Raw genomic sequence first — 27,998 nt, forward strand, 5'->3', positions numbered from 1 at the left:
TGTAAAGAAAGAAAAGCAACAGAATGCCCCCACAAAAGTCAAATGTCTTTATTTTATATAAAAAAAATTTGTACAGTTTTAGTTCCTATGTTTAAGAAAAAAACCCTAAAATTGCCGTAATGTTTAGATCCACTGCAAACTGTAGAAACAAGCTTTTTATATATTAAAAAAAAATTTACATTTTACAATTTTCTACATGCATGCACAAGGTCTCAGCTCTGTAACACCCCCCCCCCAAAAAAAAGGGAAAAAAATCTAGATCCAACAGTGGAAAATTCTACATTTACAATCTCACTTGGAAGGGACTCAAAAAGCCCTCTTCCTTTTGCGCACGGAAGAACAAATCACAACAATCACACACCAGGACTGAATCCATCAGCAGATACTGCCCTGTGGGAAGGGCAGAGGAAAGAGAAGACAGACGGACTGACAGACACCACAGAGGAACAGGGGAGTTCGCCTGGGACCAATGGAGGAGAAGAGAAGTACGAACCCTGGGAAAAAGACGTGTCAGATGAGAAAGTTCCGGAGAGTCCGATGTCTCATCGCAGGTGTTACATCATCAGGGTTTGCCATTGGAATACTGAGTGGAGATGGGAAAGAGAAAAGTTAAGGGCTGAAATGGGAGAGGAATGGGAAGAAAAAATGAGAGACAAGAGGGAAATAAGAAAAAACAAAGAGAGGACAAAGACCAGTTTAGGAGAAAGGACCAATGGGGACAGTGGCAGAGTGGCGAGGTAGGTGAAGGACTGAGGCACAGCGTCCTGTTGTGGAGGGAGGAAAGGCAAGCGTTCCGAGGTGGTGAAAAGGAAGGCCTGCTAGGCACAGCGGGGATGAACGAGGATGCCATGAGTCACACAAAAGACAGTGCTGGTGAGGCCCAGCCACAGCAGCCCTATGGTGTCAAGGGGGTAAGAGGTGGGCATACCCCCACAGCAGGAGAATGAGCAGATCCGAGCAGATCCAGCGCATGATGGGACAGACACAGTGGGGAAACTGCTCAGAGGGACTGAGTCAGCTGCACACCCCACAGCAGTTCACAGCATGGAGACAACTTCCCACAGGGGAGAAGCAGAGGACAAACACATGGCCATATGTCTGACAATTCATCCTGACATTTTAAAAAACAATAGTAATAATAATAATAATAATAATAATAATAATGAAAGAAGACAAAGATACCACAGTTCTGAAGCAAAAGACCAAAATGCTACCATTCTCAGGCACAGCCCTTAGTGCTTAGAGAGTTGGAGGAAAAAATTCTTTTTTTTAGGAAAGGGGAATGAAAAAAAAATCACAGTGATTAAAAACATGGCAGGATCTTAAAATAAACACTCCCCAGCCCCTAACCTAGGGCAGCAACTAAGATCCCAAATCCTTTCCCTCTCCCCCACCCCAACCTGCTCCTTAGACCACACCACACTCCATCCTGTCCACAAAGGCAATGACCCCAGTCACCATCCAGGCCCTGTTTTCCAGGATAGTGAGGTATTTATGTGACTCAGAAGGGACTCCTCTGACACAAAGTTTTTGAAGAGAAGAAAAGAGACAGACCCCCAGAACAGGACGTATTTCATACAGGCCTATCTCATAACCCTGGCCCCAGCCAGAGGCCCTGCCTAAGTGAGCTCCACAACCCACCCCTTTGAGGACAAGGTAAGCATTGGCCAATGAGCTCCTCTCTAGCATGTGGTGGGTGAACAAGTGAACTTTTGCAGAAAGGACAGCAGGAGAAACCCCGATCACTAGGCTCCATCATTCCCAGGGCTGGCGCTACACAGAGGGGGAGCCTCCCAGGGGAGACCCTGGGGATCTTACCCCAGGATGTGCTCTGCAAGGTAAGTACCAACCAGTCTTTCAGGGAAAAGAAGGGCCTACAAAAGGACACTGTGAGTTACTCAGAGGAATGGCCTAGTCATTGCAGCCATCAGAAAGGTCCTCCATGTGGATCCTGGCTGGATGTATATGGGTACTTCCTAATTCTACTCTCCTTGGCAAAAATGTCTGAGTCAAAGGCTCAGATTTATATTGAAAATATTTATTAGAGGGCCAGCAAATTTTGCTCAAAATGAGATCTAAATTATCAAGAATTTGGATTTGGTGCAAAGACTATGGAAGCTAAAATGGGGTGAGGGGTGAAGTACCTACAAAAGGCAGTAATCCTTGCCCCTCAACCCAGTACAGACGGAGCCCAGAGCTCAGAGAATCAGGCAGGGAGAAAAGGGGTGGGGACCCTGGAAGGCCAAGGAAACGAGACCCCTGAGGCAAAGAACTGGACTTAAGGCAGGGGATGAGGAGGAGCTGCCGGCTCTTCCCCAAAAGAGATGAGGCAACAGGTCTCTGGAGTCGAGAGAAGGCGGCAGGACAGGGGTGGCTGGTGACAAAAATAAAAACATTTGTCTAAGACCACAGGGGCTGGGTCAGGGTCTGCAAGCCACTATGTCTGTACAGGAGTCTACATACCATCCTTCACTGGGAAGAGTGGGGACGAAAGTGAGGGTAGGGTTAGGGAGCAGGAGTCAGTGATGGGGGTCTCTCCAAAACCTGAGGGATCTATTCAGCCCTCCTCCTCAGGGGCTGCCTAGGAAGACAAATTGGAAGAAAGGTACCTTCCCCTAAGTCCCTGGAAAAGTGGTCACAGAGGGTTTCCACGTGTTTGCCTATGGTCACGTGACCATACAAACCAAAAACATTAGGTGGAGATTTCTGGGAAAAGGATGGGATCCTTCTTTGCTCTAAATATATGTGGAAGCAAATGCTCCTAGCAAGGAGATTTCTAACTTGGGCTGTGTGGCAGGAGTATCCCTGCCCTAGAACCCAGGGTTTGTTGTGGCTGGGGTGAGGGACAGGAGGGTCAGTTGCTGCCCTGGAGGAGTTTGGCACTGTGGCTCTCTGGAGTCATGTCCATGTGCCCCAGAGAAACCCTGTTGGGCCACTGAAGAGAAATGCTTTAAGAACTTGGGTTTGTGAGTCGGGGCTCAGGAGGGGAAAGTACAATCAGCAGGGCCCTGTGCCCTTTCAGGAGAGACTGTAATCTGGGAAAAGACTAGGGAAAGAAGAGGGAGAGAGGCACTGATTCCTGCAGGGCCTAGAGTAATACAAAAGTTGTTGGTGAGGTGGGGGTCCTTCCCAGGTACTGTTGACAGCAGGATGGTCTCTCCAGGTTCACATGGGGTAAAATAAGGAAGAAGCGAGGAGAGAAGGTGGGGGTGCGTTAATTCAAGTAAAAAAAAAAAAGCAAGAAGAAGAAGGGTAGCAGGAATGTGGCTGGGCCTGAGAACCAAGCCCCCTCCCACCCCCTCAGGACCCCCCAGAGTTTCCCACTCCCCCTGCTGTTGCACAGTCACACTGAGGTCTCAGACTGCAGCCTCATGACAAACTTGTGTGACTTGGGATCCACAAATTCCTCGGAGAGTTTGAAGAATGGGACCTTCTTGGTGCTGACCACCAGGCTGAAGTCCTGGCGTTTTAAGAGGAAAACGATGCCATCCTTGAGGCCGTTGGTCACCGGCTCCTCGCTCACCAATGTCCACTGTTTGGCCAGCCAGCGTTCCTTGTGGTACTGGATGGTAGGTCCAGCCGCCAAGTATCGCTCCAAGAAGGCCTGAAGTGGAAAGAAGGGGCTGCATAAGAATCTCTGTCATCTACCCACTGTCCTTCATCCCCTAGGGCATAGTTTCCAAAGACAAGAAGGACGTCCCTGAGCTCACTCTATGCATATGAACTAGAACCTCAGAATGTTACAGCAGGAAGGGGCCTGAGATCATCTGCTTCAGACCCTCATTTTATAAATGAAGAAGCCGGAGTGCACAGGGGGATGTGGCTCATCAGGTAGGACTGAACTCGGCTCCCCTGACCCCTATCTGCTGCTCTTCTCCCTGCACCAGGCTGTGACCTGGGCAAGCCCTCCCTCATTCTTCCTTCCTTCCCACACAGCTTGTATGATTCGTGCCAAGCAGGTCTGCACCAGGAGGGAGCCAGAGGTGTCAAGGTTAAAGTGCAACATCTTTAGTTACCTGCTCACCAAGGGTGGCTCAGGGAAAGCAATTCTAGGAAGCTGGCAATAGAGTTGAAGGTGGGCAATGGCTCAAAATGACACAAAGCCAAGACCAGCTAGTGGAGGTGAAGAGGGTAATGGAGGTGAAAGTGGGCCTTTGGATCTGGTAATTCCGGAGCCCTCATAGAGATGAGAAATAAGTCTCAGCCATCCCCAAAATGGTCCTGAGGACTCCCTTCTCCTCATCTACCTAAAGACTTCACCCCACACAGATGGGGCAGGTGGAATAGGAATGAGAGAGAAGATTATAAAGAGGAGGTGGTGAGGAGAGAGAAATGAGGTGGACAGTGAGGAAAGTAGTGAGAGAATAAGGGAAAATGAAGGTGGGAAACAAGAGGAGCTGGGGAAGGAGGAAGGATGCTGGCAGCAGGGCAGGCCTACCTTGGGCGTCATGTCATGCGTGATGCAGAATTCAAGGTGCTGCAGGATGCTCTCCATGGTGTGGTAGGGCTGCTGCTTGGTGGTCCGAAGGTACTTCTGCATGGCACGGGCCATGGATGCAAAGATGGCTTGGGCTGCCTCCCGGGGGTCCATCACCTCCCTGGGGTTCTTCTGCTCCTCTTCCTGCAGCCGCTTAATGTGAGTGAAGGCCTCCTCCACCGCCACTACAAGCCTAGGGGACAGGAGGGGACTGGGCCAGATGCCCACCTCTCTTTCCCCCACCCCACTCCTCTCCCCTAGCTCCAACACTCCAGTAGCCTGAATGAGGTCAGGCCTTTGTGCTCACCCAAAGTAATACAAAGCCAGAGGCAATAGTGCCTTTCTCCCACTGGGAACAGTAAACAGCCACAGAGTTCAGTGGGCCCAGCCCAGGGACTCAGAGGGCAAACCTAGTGTCAAACCCAGAGAGACAACTAGGAACTATGCTATAGGAAAGACAAAGCATTCCATCAAACTTTAAGGAAAACCTTCTTAAATAAGACCCCCAAATCATACTTCATTGGCTCAACAATTAGTAGATATGATTACATCAAAATGACAGATTTCTATTCAACCATGACAGCATGGGCAACATTAACTGACATCTGATGGGGCTGGGGAAAATATACACATCTAAAACCAACAAGGGATTCATATCTAGAACATGCAAAGAATTTGCTACAATTTCTATCAAGAAGAAAAAGACAGGAAACCTAGAGAAAAAAGGGCAAAGGAGGTGAACAGAAAATTCACAAGAGGACTGAAAGGCTAAAAGATATACGAAGTAGTTACTGGCTAGCAATTAGAGAGATGCAAATGAAAATGTTAGTAAAATATTACTTTTCCATCAAAATGGAAAAAAGAAAGAAGGTAACTATAAATCAAATATTGGATAGGATGTTGGGAGTATTCCATGAACTACTGTGCAGCAAAAAGATGCAACAAACTAGATGCACAGACAACTTGGATGAATCTCAAAAACGCAGTGTTAAGGAGGAAGCAGGAAAAAAAATCCATTTACATTAAAAGCATATAGATGGCCGGGTGTGGTGGCTCATGCCTATAATCCCAGCACTTTGGGAGGGTGAGACAGGTGGATCACCTGAGGTCAGGAGTTCAAGACCAGCCTGGCCAACATGGCAAAACCCCATCTTTACTAAAAATACAAAAATTAGCTGGGCATGCTGGTGTGCATCTGTAATCCCAGCTACTGGGGAGGCTGAGGCAGGAGAATTACTTGAACCCAGGAGGCGGGGGTTGCAGTGAGCTGAGATCATGCCACTGCACTCCAGCCTGGGGGACAGAGCAAGACTCCATCTCAATAAAATAAAATAAAAAAAAAGCATACATACAGACACACACACCAACACCAACAAAGATCATTACACTAACACTAACTTTGCACAAGGATACATATAGCTTTTAAGGAAGTCAAACACACTCAACAGGATGCCTAAAATGTGGGGCTGGAGTGAAAGTGGGAACTGGAGGAAAAGAAGAAACAGAATAAAGAACCATGAAAAACTCTATAATGACAATATGTTAGAAGCTGAAAAGAGCAATTAATGCAATTATCTGCACTTCAAGTCCAAAAACCAAAATAAAAGCCCCCTGGCCTAAGAGCAGGACCAGCCTGAAGTGACAGGACAAAGAAAGAAAGTGAGGCCTTCTATGCAGAACCCAGGAACCTGGGAACTTGAGTCATTTCAGATGGAACTCTGGGTATATAGGTGTGGATCTGTGTATGTCTATCATTTCTTCCTTTATTCTCTTGCTTCCCCTACATTTCTCAGTAAATTCCCTTTGAAAAGATCCTTCTATCTCAGGTAAACAAAGGAAAAAGTTTGCTCCTGGTTAAAAGCAAGGTAATGGGGAAAGGAAAGAGTCCTCTATGTGCCAAAAATGGTGGTGGCAGTACAGGAGATTGGATGACCCTGGTCAGGGCAGAAGATAAAGGGGTAGGGACACCACTGGTTTCCTTCCCAAGTCTCAGGCCATTTCCAAGACAATTAGAGACAGGTTGGAATGCCACAGAAATGGAGTTGGTGATCTTTGTTCTACTACAGGGGATGCCAGCCTCAAATAGGAACAAGGTAAGGGCTACCTCTTGCCCTTGAAGCCTGGAGTTCACGTGGGAGATGGGGCGGAGGCCAGGTGCGTGGTCAAGTCCCGAGGCACTCTGCTCCTCCCTCAGGGAACTCCCGACAGACCAAGATGGAACCCAGCAGAGTAGGCACCAAGTAAGATTTTTCAGGGTTGACTAAATTCACTTAATAATATGAATAGGAAAAGGGAGAAGCTAGGATGGCATTTAAGAATTTACCAAAATATAGGCAATAAAACGTCATTTTTTGAAGGCAACAAAAGCACCATCTGGTGAGTCCTCTCAAGATCTACTGGCAGGCAGGCTAGTCTAGCCTGAGTCCATGCTGTTGCAGGTAAAGCTCACATCCCTTTATTGGGTCCCTACCCCACTGTGGCAGGCAGAATTCAAAGATACCCTCCACTTCTACCAGACTCCCATCCCCTCATTAGACAACAATCTTGGTACATTTTGCAGATGTAATTAATGTGCCAAGTCAGTGGCCTTAAAAGAAGACTGTCCTTTAGGGCCTGATCTCATCACATGAGCTCTTTAAAATCAGTGTTATCTCCAGCTGGTGGCAGAGGTCAGAGACCTGTTTCTGCTGGAAAAAAAAGTGCACTACCATCATGTAAACTGCCTATGGGGCTATGTGACAAGGCACTGAATTCTCCCCATAATAATGAGCTTGAAAGAGAAAGCACAGGCTCAGATGAGAGTCCTCTTGATTTCAGCCTGTGAGGCCTGAGCACAGCCTCCAGCCAGCCTGCACCTGACCCATGGAACTGGGAGATAATAAATGTGTGCTGTTTCACAGCTGCTAAGTTTATGGTAATCTGTTAGGGCAGCAATGGAAAACAAGCACACACCCCCAACTCATGTCTTCATTGCCCTATATTTCCAGCAGTTACAGAAGTTCCTTGGTCTTCCTCTCCCATTCACCCAACAAGCACCTCCTCTCCTCTTCTCCCCCAGGGACCCACCTGGCCCTCCTCTTGCGCACCCTTCGCTCATGCTCAGCCTCCTCATAGTAGTACTCATTGTGACTGTTGTCCCGCCTCCGAGCCGCCGCTGCAATCACAGCCCGAGACTGGCCAGTGGAGTTGTTGGTGCTGTTTTCTGCACAGGAACAGGATAGAGGAGATGGTCATATCAGAGTGTGGCCTCTCTTCCCACTCCAGGAGCTCTGGAGACAGCAGCCTGACATGTCCAGAAGAAGCTGTTCCCACCACCCAGCAATACCTCCTAATCCCAACCCTCCTGGCCACCTCTGGGAGAGGCCATAGGAAAGCAACAAGGAAGGCACTGGAAGCGCAAGAGTCCTGCAGTTGTTCCTCCCCAGTGCAGGGGGTTCTGCAGCTCCGAGAGCCAAAGGGCTTAGACCAGGGCTGATGAGAGACACAGAGGAGCCAGATCAGGGGACACGCCATAGCATAAAGGGACAGCAAGTAGGATGAGCAGCTAAGATCAGCCACCTGGAGTCAAGGGAAATGACTGAATAGAAGCGGCTAGAACATGGGCTAAGGAAAGGAAAAAGCAAGGGACAAAGGGTAAGAGAGAGGTGGGAACTTGGAGTCCTGCTTGGGAAGAGACAGGGAAGGGCAGAGGAGCAGGGCTGCTCACCCTCTCCGAGGGAATACACCTTGAAGCCAGACACTTTCTTGGCCAGGACGGACTTGGGCAGGTTGAGGAGGGCAGGGTTGTAGACAGGGAAGTCATGGTAATACTTCTCCAGGATCCACACTGCCACGCGCTGGATGCTGTGGGGGAGACGGCAGGAGGGGGTGGGAGAAGGGACAGACAAGGGGCACAGGGGAAAGGGACACATTAGGGCAGGTTGGCAGGGCAGGAGAGGACACAGGACAGGGACAAGCTGCTTCCGAGAAGCCTGACTCCGGGCCTGAGGTCTACTTACCAGGCTCCCAAGCCTTTCCCAGGGCTGGGCCTGCCAGTCCCTCCCCACCATGCCAAAGCCCAGCAGAGAAAGGGCATTGGGCCTGGGTCCCCAGTCAAAGATCACCTCATCCCCATTCAGCGTTCCCCCAAGATCCTCTACAGGACCCAGGACGTGCCACTGATATTCTGTGTGGCCTCGAGGGGTAGCTTGTTTACTGGGAGCTGAAGAACTCTCCTCCTTATCTCTTTCTCTGGGGATCCCTCCTCTGGCCAGGTCACTTCACAGGCCACTCTCTGAGTGCTCACAGGAAGCTGCGCCTCCCAGAAAGGACTAGAAAAGGGATTCCAAAAAGCCCCTGTTTGTGCACCCCCCCCCATATTTCTTCCCTTTGGTCCATCCCCCTCTAATATTCCCTACCTCTAAATGCCTATTCATTCCCATCTCATAACTCCCAACTGATCTTGCCCCACGACCGTGTACATGAACCTGCCTATCAAGCAGCAAACATTGGTGAAAACCTGCTTGGTGCAAAGTACTCAACTCCCTCCCACACAACCCTCCAAGCCCATCACCTCCAGCCCACCATCATACCCTCCCACCCTAGCAGTCACTCCACATCCTCCCATGCCCTTTCCCTCCCAACCCTTCTCCAGCCGTGGGCTAGTACCTGAGATGGCCAACGTTGTAGAAGCGGCTGGCGCCGTCGGTGGAGCGCACGACCTTGAGCGTGAACTGAGGCTGGAGCTGGCGCAGCTCCAGCAGGACCACGGCCAGGTAGTGCACGAAAAGAAGGGCGTCCACCAGCGACACGGCGAACTGCACCACGCCCTGGTAGCTGCGCTCCCGAGCATCCAGGATGCGCACACCATAGAAGAGCCAGTAGGAGACCACGAGCAGGAAAACCAGCACCATAAGCAGGGCACGCAGCACAAAGACGCGGGGCAGCGAGGCCTTGGGCCGGCGGAAGAACAGAGCCCAGCTGCCCAGTAGCAGGATGAGCAGCTTGAAGGCCACAGAGATGAAGAGGCCCTCGCAGGCCGTCCCGCAAGGCTCCAGCTCCTCCCGCCACAGCAGTGGGGGCAGCAGCAGGAAGGCCAGAGGCGTGAGGAAAGACAGCAGTGCCAGGGTGGCCCCCGCCGCCACACCCAGGTGACGGGAGCAGTCCAGAGGGACACTGTCCTCCATGTCCTTGGCGATGCGTGTGAGGTCATCGTGGGAGATGCTGTGCTCTGAGGTGCCCGTTACTACTGTCGTCGTTTCCCCCCAGTTGTCATCCTACAGGCAGAAGGGGGCCAGCCACACAATAAGGAGGAAAGGATAAGAAGAGGAAGAGGAGGGAAACAGGAGAAAGGGTGAGGGGAGAGGAGACAGAGAAGAACACATGGGAAAGGAGAAGGCAGAAAGAAGAGAGGGTAATCAACAAATACGCAACCATCAAAGTATTTACTGAGCTCCAATGTGTGTCAAAGTCTGGCCTCTGCAGATGGCCAAATCCAAGACCCGAGCCCTCGGGGAGCTGGACACTGGTCAGTGAGAGAGGAAAAAACCACACATGCGGCAATGACCCTCAGACCAGACAGCACAGGACAAATGCTGAAGATGCTGCTCAGGCAGTGACTGAGATCCAAGGGCAAACTCGCCAAGCAAAGCAGGCAGGCTTCCAGAAACGGTGGGACCTGAGCTGATCCTTGGGGGAGGGGGGCTCCAAGGAAGATGTTCCCAATCCCAGATGCACACATTAGAACACTTAGGGAAGTTGGAAAATAATGCTAATTATTGGAGAGTGCAATCTGCTTGTGAACCTTTTAAAAAAAAAAAAAAAAAACTCCCCAGATGATTGTAATGGTCATCCAAGATTCAGAATTGCTGAACTAAATGATTTCTAAGGGCTGGCTGGCTACTTAAAATGTAATCTGTGGACCAGCAGTGTGGACATCACCTGGGAGCTTGTTAGAAAGGTGGAACCTCAGGCCCACCGCATGTTTACTGAACCAAATCTGCATTTTAACAAGATCCACATGAATCACTCAAACATTAACATTAATTCTGGAAGTCCTGCTGGGCACGGTGGCTCACGCCTGTAATCCCAGCACTTTGGGAGGCCGAGGTGGGCAGATCGCCTGAGGTCGGGAGTTCGAGACCAGCCTGACCAACATGGAGAAATCCCATCTCTACTAAAAACACACACACAAAAAAAATTAGCTGGGTGTGGTGGCACATGCCTGTAATCCCAGCTACTCGGGAGGCTGATGCAGGAGAATCGCTTGAACCCAGGAGGAGGAGGTTGCCGTGAGCAGAGATCGTGCCATTGCACTCCAGCCTGGGCAACAAGAGCGAAACTCCATCTCAAAAAAAAATTATGGAAGTCCTATCTAAGTTCCTTCCAGCACGCCATGATTTCGGCAGAAGCTAGAGGAGGAGCCTCCAGGGCAGGAATGGCATGAACTGAGGCACCCAAGGGCTATGAGAGCAGAGGATCCCTGTGCAGAAGCACAGCAAGGTGCAACCAGGAAGGTGAGGCAGACAGCAGCCAGGCAGGGCTTGTGCAGGCCACGCTGCAGTGCTGGGCTGGGCAATAAGCACCTGTTCTCCGGGCATGGAGAACCACTGAAGGAGTAAACCTGATCAAAGCAGCACAGAGAAGAACAGAAGACCCCAGGGGTAAAGGGGTGAAGGCGTGAAGGACACTGTGCAGACTCAAGGCCACTCTGGGTCTCTGGTCTGCAAGGCCACCTCTGCTGGGCCATCTAAATGTCTACAGTGCAGAGGCTACCTGTCTCTGGAGGCAAGAAGGTAGCCAGGCTGAGGTCCCCAGGTGTCCCTCTAAGTGTGGTCTGCTCAAGCTGTTTCTCTGCAGTGGCTGGAGGCCATCCCACAGAGGAGTCCCAAGACCACCAGCTGCCTTCAGCACCCACCCTTCGCTCCTGGGACAGCCTGGGGATATGGAATCACAACCTGACACCCAGGAGGTTCAGGTTACAGGATGAAGGCAGCCCGACAGCACCAGTGATTAGGAAGGTTGAGGAACCTCCTCTCTACAGGATGGGGAACGAGTCTGATGTGAAGATAGAAAGCAGATGCACTGACTGCCTTCAGCTCAAAGCCCTGGGTCTGCTCCCTGCCCTCTGACCCCTAGACATACTGCCCACCCCGTCCAAGGACCAAGGGCTTGGGATCTCCTCCCCAGTAGCAGGTGAGCTGGTCATGTCTCAGGGTCACTTCAAGAACTCAGGAGGCCAGGCCCCAGGAAGAAGGGATTGGGAGAGAGGGAAAAAGAACATTTCCTTCAGGTATTGACCTGCTCCCAAGGCCCAGGAATTCCCAATGTCAGCCACAGAGATTTCTTCTGAGGAAAAAGGAGCTGGGAATCTCCAGCCCCCAAAGATGATCCCAAGGGGAATGAGACTTGGGCAACCTCAGTGTCACCTAAAATCCTGCCTCTGCCCTATTCCAGGACTGTGTTCTGCCCACTGTCCTCCCTACCAGGTGAGCACAGTGGGCAGCAGAGGTTAGAATAGAAAACCTGCTCACCCCTGTCCTGGAGAACTCTCTCCCGGGGTCCCTGCTCCATCCCTCAGCCTTACTTCTTGTCCCTTCGGCTTTCTCCATCTACTCCTCCCATACTCCTTTCCCAAGATCTAGGTGACGCCATTCTACAGGCTGACACCAGAGGGCACAGAGCGCCCACATCTCGAGGCTCCAGGAAAACTCAGCTTTGCTCACACATACCCCAGGCCCAGCCACCACCACCACCCTCCTGCTCCAGACTCCCAGCGGGCCTGACTGGCTGGCAGCAGCTCCAGAGGAGCTGGCCAATTCCCATCATACAGCCCAGGTCACCCTCCACTCCTCTGGAGATAAGGAAGGAGAGGCTGCTGCTCCCAGAGGGATCTCTATACTGAAATTCCTGAAGGTCCTACCTTAAGACACTAAGCCAAGCTAAGTATAACACAAAACACACTCCCCGATCTGACGGCTGTCTGAGACCAGGTTTCCAAGCCCTCCCCCACTCCGTGGAGCCTCCAGCCCCTCAGGAGCAGTCTGAAAATGCCCGGTCTGGACCACCGCATCCCCAGTGCTCACCCGCTCATCCCCTCGTGTGGACTCATTGTCCAGCAGGGGCTCCCCGGGAGCCTGGATTGTCACCGACTTGTCCCCTCGGCCCCCATCTCGACTCTTAGAGCGGTGTCGGTCCCGGCGGTCCCTGCGGCAGGAAGCCAGAAAAGGCATAGAAAGTCCAGTGGTGGACCAGGGTCTTCTCAGCAGCCACTCTACCCTACCACCCCTGCACGTGCCCACCTCTTAACAGCGCCCAACCCTCCCTCCGCCACGCATGTCACCCTGCATGCCTGCCCACCTGTGCTTGCGGGAGCTGCGGGAGTGGCCAGACTTGTAGGAATAGCCCGAGTACTGGGACTCGGTGTCCATGGCGTCTGAACGCCGCGCCTTGTAGCGCTCCAGGGCCGCAGGCTGGGGCCTCTTGGGGGGCCCCACAGCCACCTCCTTCAGCACCGGCTTCTTTAGGCCAAGAGGCACCTTCAGGAAGTCAACTGTCACCCTGAGGGACTCTATTTTGCTGGACGGGTGGGCTTGTCTCAGAGAAAATCCAGCGACGCTCCTGGTGAGAGGAAGAAGCTAGTTAGAGGCGGCTCAAGCTCCCTGTGGGGTCAGGGCAGAGGAAGACCATCTGCACACAACAGCCACAGGAGGCTCAAATGAGCCCAGCCATAGCCTGAGAATATCTCCACCCAGGTTCCTGCTGTCCACTGGGCCCAGTTCCTCCTACCCTTCTCTAGAAAGAGCTCTGCCAGGCTGTGCCAAGGACTCAGGCATGGGGGAAGATGGCCAGCAAAGGCTCCCAGGGCAGGAAGGCTCACCCAGAATGACCCAACCCCAAGCCCTCTGGAAGGGAGGAGCAGGGCATTGCTTCCCTATTCTCAGCCAGGGAAACCGAGGCATGAAGAGGGCAGGTTCTGGCCAGGCCAACAGGCTGAATCAGTGGACACCTCAGAGAGCAGAAAGGAGCGGGCTTCTGTCCAGGGGCTACCCCAGGCCTCTTCTCCCCATGCTACACCTCCTCCCCTCACTCATACTTTCTGAGTGTGCCCACAGTGGGCTGCTTCCCTTGATACCATCTCCCCAGCATTTACTTCAAACACACCCAGTGTTACCGGTAAGATCAGGCTGGCAGCTTCCTTGAGGCTGCCACACATATGCACAGCCCCAGGTGAGGGTGAGGGGTGGAAACTATGGATAATATGGTAGGGGATGGGAGGAGAAGACAAGTTTCTACTTGCCTGAAGTTCTGAAACAGGCAAGGCACAAGTTTATCTGCCTATTTATAGGCTTATCTTCAACCATACTTCACCTTCTGATTCTGCAGAGGAGAATGACCTCTCCTCTCTCTAACCCCCACCCAAATCCTGCTCATTCTTCAGAGCCCGGCCCCACCCCCTCATAGGAGCCCCCACCTACTCTAGCACCCAATGTTATCTTCCCTGCTGACCCTGACTCCCTTAACAGCCATCACCATCCACCGAGCGCTTACTTCCTATCTTCAGTCATTGACGCATCAAATCTTGTTTGAGCACCTTCTATGAACCATGTATTCTGCTAGGTATAAAGTGGTATAACAGACCCTGAGTTTACAGTCTAGCAGGGAAGGGGCACACCAAACAAGTAAGCAGATAAGTATAAACGACCGATTGCAGGCATGATGGAAGGGCAGAACAGCAAACTATGAGAGACACCCATGGAGTAAGGGCTACTACTTTAAACTTAGCGGTTCTAGAAAGTCTGAGAAAAGGACACCTCAGCAGAGGCCTGAAGAAGAAATAGGAATTAACCAAGCAAAGAGTGCAGGAAAATGCCCATGGAGCAGAGGAATCACATGTGTGAAGGCCAAAGGCAGGAAAGAGCTTGTTGTATTTAAAGAACCAACAAAGGCCAGTGGAGCTAGAGTTGAGGAAGACAGTGGGTGGTAGAAGGTGGCACTGCAGAGACAGCCAGGCACCAGGTGAAGAGCTTGAGCTTTATTTTATTCTAAGGCCACAGGAAAACTTTGAAGGATTTTAGCTATGCAGATATGGATTGAAAAGAGGGAAAAATAGAAACAGGGAGATCAGTAAGGAGGCGACTGCAGTAGTACAGGCTTGCTAAGGGTAGAGCCACAGAAGAGTGAGTAACAGTCATGTTTGAGACTTAATGTTGGTGGTCAAATCAACAGGACCTAATGAGCGGGAAGGGAGAGTTAAGAATCCCCGGCCTGAGCAAGGGAGCAGATGGTAGCACCATCAGTAGGGTAGGGAAGACTGGGGAGGAAGCAGCCTTGTGAGGGAAGATAATTAGTTCAGCTTCTAGCCTGCTAAGTTAGTGGCCATGACACAGTAGGCAGCCAGGTGTCAGAGGAGCCGACTTGGAGGACAGTCTGAGCTGGCGGTACTGAGGGTATGAAAAGCTATGGGGATAGATAGAACTCAGATCCATCTGAGTTCAAAACCTAACTCTTCCATGGACATAAAGGACCCCAATAGGTAGACATGTCCAGAGGAAAAGGAGCAGGCAAAGGGGATGAGAAGGCCAGAGGAGGAGGGGAGCCAGAAGAGTGGGGTCTCAAGGCAGCCAGAAATTTAACAGTGTTTTGAGGTGGGAATTAAGTCAACCAGGTCAAATGCTGCTGAGAGGCTGATTATGTTAAAAACTAAAATGGGGCCGGGTAATCCCAGCCTGTAATCCCAGCACTTTAGGAGGCCAAGGCGGGTGGATCACGAGGTCAGGAGTTCAAGACCAGCCTGGCCAAGATGATGAAACCCCGTCTCTACTAAAAAGCATGGTGGCAGGTGCCTGTAATCCCAGCTACTTAGGAGGCTGAGCCAGAGAACTGCTTGAACCTGGGAGGTGGAGGTTGCAGTGAGCCGAGATCACGCCACTACACTCCAGCCTGGGCGACAGAAGGAGACTCCATCTCAAAAAAAAAAAAAACCTAGAATGGATTTGCTTTGTATCGTTACCTTTACTCCAACTACTCTAAACCATCAGTAATTTGAGAATAAGCAATATGATTGATACATATTTATATCCATCTCGCCTCCCATGGGCACAGAGCAAGGAACTGATACCAACCTAGTAAATGAACATAGTCATGCCTCGCTTAACCACAGGGATACCTTCTGAGAAATGTGTCATTAGGCAGCTGCATCCTGGGAACATCATAGAATGTACCTACACAAACCTTGACGGTATAGCCTACAACACACATAGGCCTTATGGTATAGCCTATTGCTCCCAGGCTACAAACCTGTACAGCATGTTACTGTACTGAACACTGTAGCCAACTGTAACACAATGGTAAGTACTTGTGTACCTAAACATAGAAAAAGTACAGTAAAAATACAATAGTATAATTTTATGGGACCACCATCATATATGTGGTCCATCGTTGACCAAAACATCCATGACTGTACGCCTCTCTGGCTCTCAGGGAAACTATAATGACTGTAGGGAGATGAAAGCATGTGAAATCTATTCATTCATCTTCTTAACAGAGTTCAATGGAGGCAATCCTCCATAGGATTAGTTATATTTGTCAGTATCCCCATGTCAAAGCACGTGCGTGATAAGGACACACTTAGAGGACAGGGACATAATACCTTAACCCAACCATAAGCCTTTCCAAAAAACTTTGCAGCAAAAATGACCCTTATTTATCCCCCTACCTGAAAAATATATGTTGGGCTCATCAACCCACTCTCCTGAGGACCCATTCTACTGGCCTACTCCTCCTTATAGTTTAGACATCTGACCTGCATTTCTCTTGTGGTTCGAGCCTATTCTTTCTAGTCTTCTTCATAAAAACTGAATTTTGCCAGGAGGCTCAAAGGCAACGAGTGGGTCACAGAGTGACATGGGGGTAGAGAAGGGGGTGGAGAAGTAAACAACTGCCACGGACTAGAGTCTAGACACACACACTAGATCCCAGGCTGTCCATCTCCTCATCCTCCTGTATACCCATCATCTGCCAAAGCCAACAGCCACAAGAGCCAGGGATGTGCACTCAAAGATCTGAGTTCAAAACCTAACTCTTCCACTGACTAGCTGTGTGACCATGTGCAAGTTACTTAACACCTCTGTGCTTGTAGCCTGGTAAGCTCATTAGTAAAATAGGGAAGACAATGATGCCTTTTCATGGGGTAGCCGTAAGGATCACGAGGGTGAAAGAAGTGCTTTTATAAATGGTTCAGCTAGTAATTAGTTAAGCAATTAACAAGTTTTAGCTCCAGGATCACTCATACTCCAATCCTCAGACACTTCCTCTGAGACTAGGGAAAGAGGTGGTATAAATAAACCCTGCTGTTAGTACAACTAAATAAAGAAGTCTCACACACACACACACACACACCAACCAGAACCACCACTTCAAACACACCCAGAAGGTAAACTGATGCCATTTCATTTCCCCTACAGATAAATTTCAAACCAGACAAGGGTACCAGTCCCCTTTTGTTCTGAGCTGCCCAGCCTAGTGCCCCCTATCTTCCTCCCCTGCTACTTACTAAAGACTCAACGTGAATCCTGCTCCCCTGGCCTGCCAACCCAAGTCAGAGTGCCCAAAAAGCACCAAAACACACTTCTCTCCTCCCTACCAAACACAGGTGCCAAAAATGAACCCGACTTCTGAGACCCTTGCCTGCTGTGTCTTCAAGTACACCAGGGAACTAATCCAAGCACTGCTGCTGGGGGGCCTGGGAGAAGGGAGGAGAGGGGAGTAAAGAGAAGGGCAGCAGTTCCCCTTATTTAATCAGTCTCAGGGATCAGGGGTTTGGAGGGTCTCCGGGGTGGGCAGCGTTCCCAGGGAAGAGATGGGGGGAGGGGATCGCTGGATGAGATCAACAAGTGGAAACGTCAAGAGGGATGACGAGACAGGGAGGGAAGTCCGGACTTGGTGCAGGACAGGGAGCTGCCCTAGTCTGGGGAAGGGGGAGGCTATAGAAAAGGAATGTGCCCCACTGCCTTTCACCTTGCCCCCCACTTCCCAAGACACAAACACACACACTCAGTCCCCTGCTCAAACCAACCATGGATTATCTGGGGTTAAAATGAGGCCAGGGAGGAGAGAGGGAGAGAAGAGAGAGCCTGTTACAAAAAGGAGACCCTTCTCCCCTCCAAAGGCCTTTCAGAAATAAAATTAATGGAATGTGTCTCAGTATCATCCCAAGGGGACTGGGGGGAGCTTGGCAGGGGGGAATGTGGGGGCTTTTGTCCCTGCTGCCCAGCTTCTCCCACATTGATCACCATGGCAACAAAAGCCCCCTGTTGCCTAGGTGATGGCAGCCGGGTCCTGGAACCCATACCCAGCATCCAAAGGGAGGGAGGTTATGGAGGTGGGGGCAATAGGGACAGAGGAGGAGAGAATGGGGTTTCTCCTCTGGCGGCCCCAGCTTTTGTCTGAGCTCTGGGATCAGGTTTCTTCAGGAAACAATTGGAGGCCTCTGGAAAAAATACACTCAGAACCTGGCAACAGGCAGAGGGAGCAGGGCCCTAGAGTAGTGCGTGTGTGTGTGTGTGTGTGTGTGTGTGTGTGTGTGTGTGTGTGTATAAGGGGGGTGGGTGTTGGCCAAAACACAGACCAGGGCGGACCAACCCTTTCCCATTTCCCACTCAAAGGAGGCGGCTCAAGTGGGCAAGGCGTTGAACACAAACGCCAGCACCCCCATGTGTGGCGCGTGCTGGGGGCCGATGACCAGACGCAGGCAGCTCCAGACGCCACCTCCTGCCACTGCTCTAGCCCGGGCCCACCCCGCAGCCCAGTCCCGGCTACTTTAGGCCTGGGGTGAGGTAATGAGACAGAGCATAGATGAAGACGGGGCTGGGAGAAAGAGCTGTGGAAACCAGGGTGAGTAGGCCACGGAAGAAAAGGGGGGCAGGGACAGAGCACAAACATGCACCTAAAAAGGGCACCTAGTGTTCCTCATCTCCACCGAGGACAGGGCTGGAAGCAGCTGCGAAGGGTGCTTGGGTTTGATTTTTAAAAGACTTCCAGCCAGACGGGAAGACGATGGGAAAGAGGACAAGAAGCCTCAAGTTCTCCTCAGACAGGGGCAGAGATCTCTGATAGGACCATTTTTCTCTCCATAGTCAGGGACTAGGGAAGGGTGGTTCTGCCTGAACACAGGGAAATGGGTGTGATTACTGCTTCAGAACCTGCCTGAAGAGTCGTCTGTGGGCCCCTGCCCACTAAAGGTCTCCGATTCCTACACAGGAGCCTGGGTCTTCCTGCATATGCCTTGCACCCCTTTCCCACTGCAGCCCGTGGGCAGGGATATGCATGTGGGCACCCCCTAGCTGCCTGGCTCCCTAATCATCACCAACCATAGTGCCAAGGTCCAAGGATATCAATATAAGTTCTACTCAAAGTGCTGGAAGCCCACCTTCAGCCATGGAGGTGGCAAGAACTAAGCCCAGGGTCCAACCTCCCAGCCCAGGATCCCAGGAGCTAGCTCTCCATGCTAGCTCAGAGTACAGTCAGAGTACCTCACCAAGGCCTAAGGCCAGTGCAAGGCAGAGCAGAGACTCGAGACACAGCTGTCGCACTTCAGAGACTTGCTTGGTTTTCCTCCTTGTCACACACCTCCCCTGAGTTTCACAGATGTGCTCAACCCAGGCAGCACTGTCAGGCCCTGGTGGGGGGCTGAAGTTGATGGGTGTGGGTTGAAAATGCAGACATCCAACACAGCTTCCACAGACGGAAGGAAGGTACCTGAGCTTCTGACTATGCCCATATCATTCCCCTGACACCCCTTCCCCTTTCCCTTTCCCTTTCCCTTTTCCCTTCAGGAGGACACAGCTGGCTGAACCACCCTCTTCTCAGCAGTTTCCAGCACCAAGCTGAAAGGGGCCTTAGAGGGACAACCTCAAATTTTACAAATAAAAAAGTGGGACCCAGAGAGAGAAGGTGACTAGCCCATGGCCACTACTTCTACGGCAGCCCATTTCTGGCCTCCTCTAATTGTTGGAAAATCGTGCTAACACTGACTTTAAGGAGTGCTCCTCTTGGAGTGAGACCAGGTTTCTCCATGAGACTGCTCTGGACACTGGTTCCTTGAGTAGCCACAACTGCAAGAGGGCCACGACAGGAGAGGATTTGCTGACTCTGTCCTGCCCACTCTTCTCACCAGGGACAAAGAGACAGAGACTAGACAGGCCTCAGCTAAGACAGCCAGAACCAAAGAGCCTCTATCCCCAAAAGGGGTGGTTTCTGCACCCATCCATCTACCACAACTAAGAACCTTGATGTTCCTTCATCCCCATCCAGCCTTGGGCTGTGGGCAAGCCACCCATCCAGAGAGGCTGGGCTTTTGCTATCACCAAAAAGACTAAGGTACAGAGTGGGCAAGGACCAGCTCCAGCCCTGGACCAAAAATAGGATGAAGATTTTGCCCTGACCCTCATTCCTAAACCCTGAAAAAGGCTGTCCTTGGGTGACAGTGCTGCCCAGGAGGCCAGAGAGAACAGCTGTATCTTGGTGGGCTGAGGGGTGGGAAGGGCAGAGCAGGGAGCCCAGGAGCTGGCACCAGGTGCCCCACCCCCGCCCTGTTAACCAGGCATTCTCCCAGGACAGCCCCAGACATGAGCTCACCATCCTCATAGCCCCAGGGTGGGGGCAGGATCCTTCTCCTTACTGGGCTGAGTGGCAGAGGAGGGGTGGGATCCTGGCCGTGCTCGTGTCATCCAGGCATCTAGGCTTCCAGAGCAGCTTCTCAACAGCAGACCCCAGTGCAGGGTGCACCGCAGGGGAAGGGCCCACAGACTGGGCTCCTGGCCAGGATACCTGAGCTTGCATTCTACTTCAAAAGCAGTTGGGGAAGCCAGAGCCAAGCCCCTCTCCACCTACTTCCTTAATTTCCCTCAGTCTAAGGCCGGGGGTGAGGCTGGGGACCTCTAAATCCACAAACACACCGAAATACCCACCCATACACATATACACCCACACTCTGTTCCCCCTCTGAAACCTGGAATCACTCCTGCCTGCCCCACCCAGCTCCACCCACCCTGGCTAGGCAGGTTCTGTAGAGACCTGCTCTGCTGTCTCTCTGGCACCCCCACCCCCATCCCAGCTCCCAGAAGGTACCTGCCCCCCAACACAGCACACAAAAGCAGACACGTGTGCACATTCATGTCCCATAGCACCCCATTCCCTAGCCTTCCCCAGACCCATTCCTAGTCCGTCTTGAAGAGAACACTGGGGGTGGAAAGGCTGCAGGAGAAAAGGTGAGTAATCCCCCTGGCATCTGTCCCAGGTGGGGGCCAGTGGGAAGACGGGACACTAAGCTGGTGGGAAGGTAACCAGGGCTTCTGGATTCTCCATTTAATTTTTACCAACAGGCAGGCCCCACAATTTCCACCACCGGGCTTTGAGCTGCTTCCTCCCTTGGCCTAGGCAGAGAACTGGCCCGTACCTGCCCACCAGGTGAGCTGTGGAAGAACCAAGAAGGAAAGCAGGCAGCTTGAGGTGTCTTCAGGGAGAGGGTGGACAATGGGAGGTGGGTGAGTTGTGCTGACCCATAAGCCAGCTTCCTGTACACTCCAAAAACAAATGCCCCCCTCTTCATAGCCTGCTGCTCGAGGTAGGCCCCAACTGTCCCTGGCCCCAAAAGACCTTCAAAGCCTGCTCACCCAGCCCCTGCCCTGGGGTGCAAAGATGTGAAAAGCAGCTAGTTGGGAAGGGGAAGTTAGCCAACCTCGGGCTTGCTGTGGATGGGGAGAGTTGAGCTGTGAGGATGGAGTGTGAGGGAAGAACATATGGGGGCACTGTCAGCAAAGGCTGGATTGTAGGAAAGTGGTAGAGTGGGCCTCAGGGTGTGAGATGCAGTGTGACTGAGGATGAGGGTGGCAGGGCTGGGTATCCCCATCCTGAGAACCTCCTGTTGCCTCAGCCCAATGCCTTGGATCTGGCAACTTGGCCAGTTCTTATCTAGAAAACCAGAGCCAGCTGAAAGGCCCAAGTACCAGCCGGCCTCCACCATCGTGACCACCCCCCTACCTGAGATTCTCACTCTTTGCTGAAAATTCTCAACTCTCCCATCCCTTATATCTGCCACCTCCATTCCTGAAGTAAAGCAGGTGACAAAATGCGTGTTTTTGTTCACAGTCTGTTGTTTTTTAAGTGACTGCATTCACATCTCGGGCTCAGCACCTGTTCCTATCTAAACCCTACTTACCCTAAAAAACCAGACCCCCTGGGCCGGGCGTGGTGGCTCACGCCTGTGATCCCAGCACTTAGGGAGGCCGAGGCAGGTAGATTACCTGAGGTCAGGAGTTCCAGACCAGCCTGACCAACATGGTGAAACCCCGCCTCTCCAAAAAATGCAGAATTAGCCGGGCATGGTGGTGCATGCCTGTAATCCCAGCTATTCGGGAGGCTGAGGCAGGAGAATCACTCGAACCAGGGAGGTGGAGGTTGTAGTGAGCCAAGATCGCGCCATTGCACTCCAGCCTAGGCAACGAGCAAAACTCTGTTTCAAAAAAAAAAAAAAACAGAACCCCCTCCCTAGACCCACAAACAAACACACCCTCTCTCTCTGACCAGGGTGAGGGAGCCAAGAACACTCTGGTGAAAACAGGAGTCTGAAGGACATTGTTAGGGGCTGTGAGAAAACCCTATAGACAATAAGGACCAGGCTCCTCCCATTCACAAACAAGACCCCATGGGCCATGGTGGCCAGAGCCTACAGTCACTCCTTTACCCCAACCCCCATCCAAAATCATGGCCCAGCAAGGAGAAAGAGACCCACCCCAGGAGAGGTTTCTGCCCAGATGCTGGCCCCGCCCCAGGCTTATGACACCAAGGTGCTCCTCCTGGAGATGAGATCGTTCTCTGACTCCCACCCTCAAGGGTAGGCTTCTCTACTCCTTAGGCTGACACTGGACTCATGTTTGCTTTTCAGAAAACAGGGGAATTACTCAAGTGCAAGATTAAAGGCAATAATGAGCAATCAGACCGAACTGGAATGACAGTAGGGGAAGGTGAAGAGACTTTGGGAAAAGGAAGAGCACTGAAGTCAGACCTGGCACAGCCTTTTACGAGCTATGTAATCTCAGGTGAGTCGCTCCCCTTTTCCAAACCTCAGTTCCCTTATCTATAAAATGGCAATAATAGTGCCTACTTCAGAAGGTTAAGAGTTTTCAGCAAAATAATGTATGCAGAATATTACAGATTCTGGCACACAATAGATGCTTAAAAAAATGTTAGTTCCCACCTTTTCTCCTTTAGTGGGTCCACAGCGAATCCCCTCCACTTCCTGCTCCCATAACCTCACTGTAAGGAGAAACACCCCAAAATAAGATGGAACCACCTCTAGGTGCAGGGTTGGCCCTGTTCTAAATTAGACCACATCCAGGTACTGCCTGAGAGAGCAACCAACATGCCTCTTCCTCTTCTCTGCTTCTTTCTTCAGAGGCCCTTGGATCCCCCACCTTTCCTCCTCTCCTTCCTCCTTCCTCACTTACAGTAAAGCAGACCTGGGTTCCAATCACCTCCCACTCTCCTCTAGGCTCTAAGCCCAGCTGTGTGTGGAGCGGCAGGGGAAGGAGGCCCCAAGCCTCCCACCCTACCCAGCCCCCAGCTTCATCCCACTCTCCCCTCTCCCTGCCCCACCCTGATTACCAGGATATCCTCAGGTCTGCTGATTCCAAGCCTGCTTCTCTCAAACCAGTTCCCAGCTGTTATGTCTGTAATTACCAATCTTGCCAGGGGCATCCGACAAAGCACAGCAAAACCTCATTTCCAAAGGGCCCCACCATAAAGGGCCTCTGCCTCCTACTCTGTACCAAGCAGGGTAGAGACAAGGAATGCAAACATTCTCCCTGGCCCACCACAGTTCTATCCAGACCACAACAGAGAAGGTGAAAGAGGGCTGCCCAAGCCACATCACCAAGAGACAGGATAAAGAAGGGGAGGGCCGCGGTAGGGTAGAATGTGAGTAGGACTTAGTCCCAGGCCTTTCCTTCACCTCTGCTGCCAAAATCTCATCATGCACAGGGTTACCCACCTGTGGAAGGTAAAAGGGAAAATTTCAGGTCAATTCAGAGAGAGGGGAAGCTGATGTCAAGTGAACAGGGAGATGGCTCCCCACAAGGATGAGGGTTGATGCATACAGGAGTGAGCTGCCCAGGAAAGAGCAAGTTTTAAAAGTCCCATCCCCAGCCCAGACCCTGAGAAGAGGCAATAATACCCTAGCCTCTCTTCTCCCCTAATACCTCCAACTCTACCAAGCCCATAGCACAAGCAGGAAAGGGATGATTAACTTTGTTTTACAGACAGAGAAACTGAGGCCAAATCCCCACTTCATACTTCAAGGTACAGGACTACCAAATACCCTGTGTGCCTTCTTGCTCACGCTCAGCCTCCACCAGGAGTGCCATCCTAAGACCCTTCCTGTTGGCCTAACTCATCCTTTAACCAGGTAAAGTCTGTCCACACAAGGGAATAATATTCAGCTATAAAAGGGAATGAAGTACTAATACATGCTACATGCTACCATGTGGATTAACCTGGAAAACATTATGTTAAGCGAAGGAAGCCAGATTCAAAAGGTCACGCATTCTATCATTCCATTTGTATGAAATATCCAGAATAGGTACATCCATAGAGACAGGATGCAAATTGGTGGTTGCCAGGGGCTGGGGTAAGGGGAAATGGCGACAACTGTGTAATGGGTATGGGTTTTGTTTCGGGATGGTGCAAATGTTTGGGGACTAGACAGAGGTGGTTGTTGCACAGCACTGTGAATGTACTAAATGCCACTGTTCACTTTAAAATGGTTTATTTCCTATTATGTGAATTTCACCTTAATTTTTTAAAAATCCAGCTAACAGGGCATCTCCTGCAGGAACCTTCCCTGGCACCTCACCCCAGGGCCAAGCACTCTTCCTCTATGCTCCAGTGGCCTCCTGAACACACCTCCACACAGCACTCACTAGGCTGCAGTGAATCAACATGTTTTTGCATGTCTCCCCTGGGAAAACATCTTATTTGCCCCTCCATCCCCTGTGCTTCACACTGCGCCTGGCAGATAGGAGAGAGTGCCTAATGTGGTCGGCCAGAGGAAGATCAGGACCAAAGCCTAGTTCTCCTATCCCGACTCCGACCTCTCTCCCTTAATGATGATTATCCCTCAGAATCCGAACCATCCAGCTAACATTTACTATGTGCCAGGAACTGTGCAACGTGCTTTCTCTATTATTTCATTTAATCCTCATAACCCCAAGAAGTAGGGCCTATTATTAATTCCATTTTACAGGTGAGGCTTCAAAAAGTTACCAGTTTTGTCTGATGTCACAGAATTAGACAGTGGCAAAGCCAGAATTTAAAAGCAAACCAGGGAAGAAAGCCACTTGGTGGAGGACCAGGGATTCCTTGTGGAAGGGCTCAGTCTAGGCTTGGAGGATGTGCCTTAAGACACCTAAGAGGCTGGGGAATGGGGTTTATTACTTGCCCAGATCACACCACTGTTAAGTACTAATTCCAACCAACTCTGACTCCTTTCTCTGGCCTCACAATGTGATGAACACTTGAGGGAAGGAGAAGACTGGAGTCCCTAAAACTCAGAGGGGATCAGATCTCTTCCTTTTCCCTGCCAAAGCTTCTGTTAGTCAAGTTCCCTCCCCATTAACTGGAAGGACCTGGAAACCAGATGAGCAGATAAAAAACTGTCCTGCTCTAGGGCCAGGGAAGGGGGGATATTTCCTCAGATCTAAAAGGATCAGGAGGAGAGGCAAACACACCAGAGAGGCCTGCCCCGGAAGAATTAGAGGAAATAGAAGTCAGGAGCAAGACAATGGGTGAGGAGGGGCCAACGTGGCCACTGACTCCCAATCTGGAAGTACTTTCAGAAATGGCATTTCCTATTATCTGACCACAATTCCTCCTCTTTGGAAGAGAGCCCCCACCAGCATAATATATCATGCATGTGATCAGCGTATACAGAGCAAACAAGGGACCCCAGAGGGCCAGGGCACACCATCTTAGATGCAAGTGCCTTACTAGCCCTGGGAGCCCTAACTATCAGACAGGTGTTGGATTTGGGGGAATGATCCATTAAAAAAAAAAAAAAAGGTCTTTTAAAGGTCTTTTCCTACTCTACCCCGTTCCTTGTTCCTCGTTCAAACATTTTCTAACCCCTACTACTCTTATCTCCAGGCCTTAGGGAGGGTAGGGAGCCCTGAGGACTAAAGAGGGAACATTCCAATTGCACATGCCCATTAGAGACTCTAATATTCCAATTGCAATTGCCCAGAGACCATAATGGGTATGTGCAATCTCACCTCAGCTCTTAAAACTGGGTGCCTCAACCCAGCCACTGGCAGCAAAAAGAAAACTGCAAGAGTGTGCAATGGGGGAAGGCTAGCATCCTAAAGAAGGAGGTGAGCAACCCCTTTCCTATACCCCAAAAGAGAAAGGATGAGAGAGGACAGGGAGAGAAGGGAGCTGTGGCTTCTTGGTGGAAAGAGACATTCACTTCCTGGATAGTCACTGACTTCCCACCACACTATCATGATGATGAGTATAGCAGTATAGCCTGCAATGGGTACCTGGCCCTTTCCCGACACACAGACACTCAGCCCTGGCCCCACACCCACAGCTCCATCTCAATCATGCTTGACACCAGGGAAAAGGGAAACTTTTTGGTCTGATAAACCACACAGACTCACTTGCAAAAGCTGCTGAAGAAACACCCTATGCCACCTTCTCAACCCCATGGGCAGGGAACCCAAGCTGTTCCCCACCAGGTCTCAACCCTCCAGACATGCTTCCTCCTCTTGTTTCCATCCCACACCAAAATCTCAAGACTCCTCAGGAACTTTAGGATCTTAGAGTCAGGGCAGAGTTAGAAGGCTATGAAGCAGCAAACTCTGAGACGGCTTTCCAAGAGAACTGTGGCCTGAAGCTTTTAACTAAGGCTGGGAATCCAAGAGTGTAGCTTCTCCAAGCGCTGGAACCCAGCCTATGACGATGGGGGAGGAAGTTCCTCTTATTCTTCTCCCTGACCCCGCCAATCTTCCAAATTCCTCTAGGACTACAACCAGACCCCTTGTTCTCTATTCCCCACAACACACGCCCTCTTCCAGAAAAACCCATCCCCCAAAAACAGGCACTTCATAAGACAACTCATTCCCTCCCACCCATAGGTCTCAGATACTTAAGGCACTACCCCTAAACCCAGGCGAGGCCATCCACGAAGTCTCAAAATCCTGCAGACAGCCTTCCTTTCGGGATTTTTGCCAGGAAAATCTGCCTGCAGAGTCTAGAGGTACCGCCGACACACACTCAGAAACATACATACCAGCTAAGGCAGGCACACACACTGATACCCATCAACACAGGTTACACACAAGAGAACACAGATTCACACCCCTTCCCAGTACACAGGTGCACACACGCCTATCCACATACACTCCATTCTGCTCTTACACACCCACCTTCCTCAGTACCTACACACCTCTTTCCCGTGAACCCCTCTCCCAGTACACACACATAGACATACACGCCCTCCCCTAAGTATACATATAAACACATATCCAAACACACAGTAGATGCATGGTCAGCCGCTCCCTGGGTGCACACACACTCAAGCACAGAAAAACACCTACACATCCAAACCAGGGGCCCACCTGCAGGAACATGCAGCACGTCAAGGCGTGCACACACACCAAAACAAAGAATCATGCACACGGATCCTCCACCAACCCTTCAAAACTCACTAACGCAGAGCCCACAGTCCCCCAAATGGGTAAATATGAGTGGGGAGAGGGATGCCAGCGCCTGTCCCCTCGGCCCCTATACACAGTCTACCGCCTCCAGCCCCATCCTCGGTCTGTACATACACCCTATCTACTCTGCCCAACCCGCCCCCCTGACTCCACTCTACACCCTTAACGCATACCTGCCTCCGTCCCTCCCCACGCTCCTGAGGGGTGTATGCACCCCAAAACACCCTTGGCTTCCAATACCTCCAGACTCCGATCCTTCCACGCCTCTCCCCCCACCTCCAACACAAGCTCCCAGTCTCCGGCTTCAACCGGCTCCCCTGGGATCATTAAGGCCCCCGCCCGGGCCCAGGAAAGTCCCCGGCTCTCCAGGCCTGGGCTCCGCCCCCTCCCCACGAGCCCCTTCCCCTCCCCAAAGTTGGGGGGGTACTCCGCTGTGCAGTGGGGAAGCGGACCGGAAGGGGGTTGCCCGGAGTCCAGCCCCCCTTCCCCCATAAGCCACCCCGCTCGCTCTGGGGTCGGTCACCCCCTGGCCCCTTGCATGATTTTCCTCCTTTTCCATTTCTTTTTTTCTCTCTCTTTCTTTCTTTTTTTTTTTTTTTTTCAAACTTTGCCCGCGCCCCCGCGGCCCGGCACTCACCCGCCGCTGCGAACTGCCGGGTGGGCTCCGCGGGCGCCCCGCTCGGCCCGTCGCCTTTGTATCCGCAGCGCTCCGGGTCGCTCCGAACTCGGCGCTCCTGGACAGGCAGCGCGCGCGATGGGGGATGTTGAGGGGG

At 51.5% G+C, this 27,998-nt stretch overlaps 1 protein-coding gene across 2 annotated transcripts; it reads right to left on the reverse strand.

The window, feature by feature from the left end:
• Positions 1–32: 32 nt before the first annotated feature.
• On the reverse strand, positions 33–27,995 carry VANGL2 (VANGL planar cell polarity protein 2). 2 transcript variants are annotated; one of them, XM_034938495.3, is made up of 8 exons: positions 27,863–27,995; positions 12,815–13,075; positions 12,541–12,661; positions 9,125–9,732; positions 8,184–8,320; positions 7,544–7,679; positions 4,439–4,670; positions 33–3,604 (listed from the first exon to the last, which is right to left on the reverse strand). In XM_034938495.3, exons 2-8 carry the CDS (start codon positions 12,883–12,885, stop codon positions 3,344–3,346), a joined length of 1,566 nt encoding a protein of 521 aa, XP_034794386.1. In that variant the 5' UTR covers positions 12,886–13,075; positions 27,863–27,995; the 3' UTR covers positions 33–3,343. The 2 variants fall into 2 exon arrangements, with proteins under 2 accessions (XP_034794386.1, XP_008962518.1); XM_008964270.6 differs by lacking the exon at positions 27,863–27,995 and adding an exon at positions 20,093–20,425.
• Between the last annotated feature and the right edge of the window lie 3 nt (positions 27,996–27,998).

The sequence above is a fragment of the Pan paniscus genome, chromosome 1 (genome assembly GCF_029289425.2).
Source record: "Pan paniscus chromosome 1, NHGRI_mPanPan1-v2.0_pri, whole genome shotgun sequence".
NCBI classification, from domain to species: domain Eukaryota; kingdom Metazoa; phylum Chordata; class Mammalia; order Primates; family Hominidae; genus Pan; species Pan paniscus.

Excerpts from the sequence above, each read along its gene's own strand:
- VANGL2 (XM_034938495.3), bottom strand. The coding sequence starts at position 12,885 with ATGGACACCGAGTCCCAGTACTCGGGCTATTCCTACAAGTCTGGCCAC. Across the intron at positions 12,662-12,814 it reads CGCAGCTCCCGCAAGCACAG|GGACCGCCGGGACCGACACC; the intron begins GTGGGCAGGCAT and ends TTCCTGCCGCAG. Across the intron at positions 7,680-8,183 it reads GGTGTATTCCCTCGGAGAGG|AAAACAGCACCAACAACTCC; the intron begins GTGAGCAGCCCT and ends GTTCCTGTGCAG.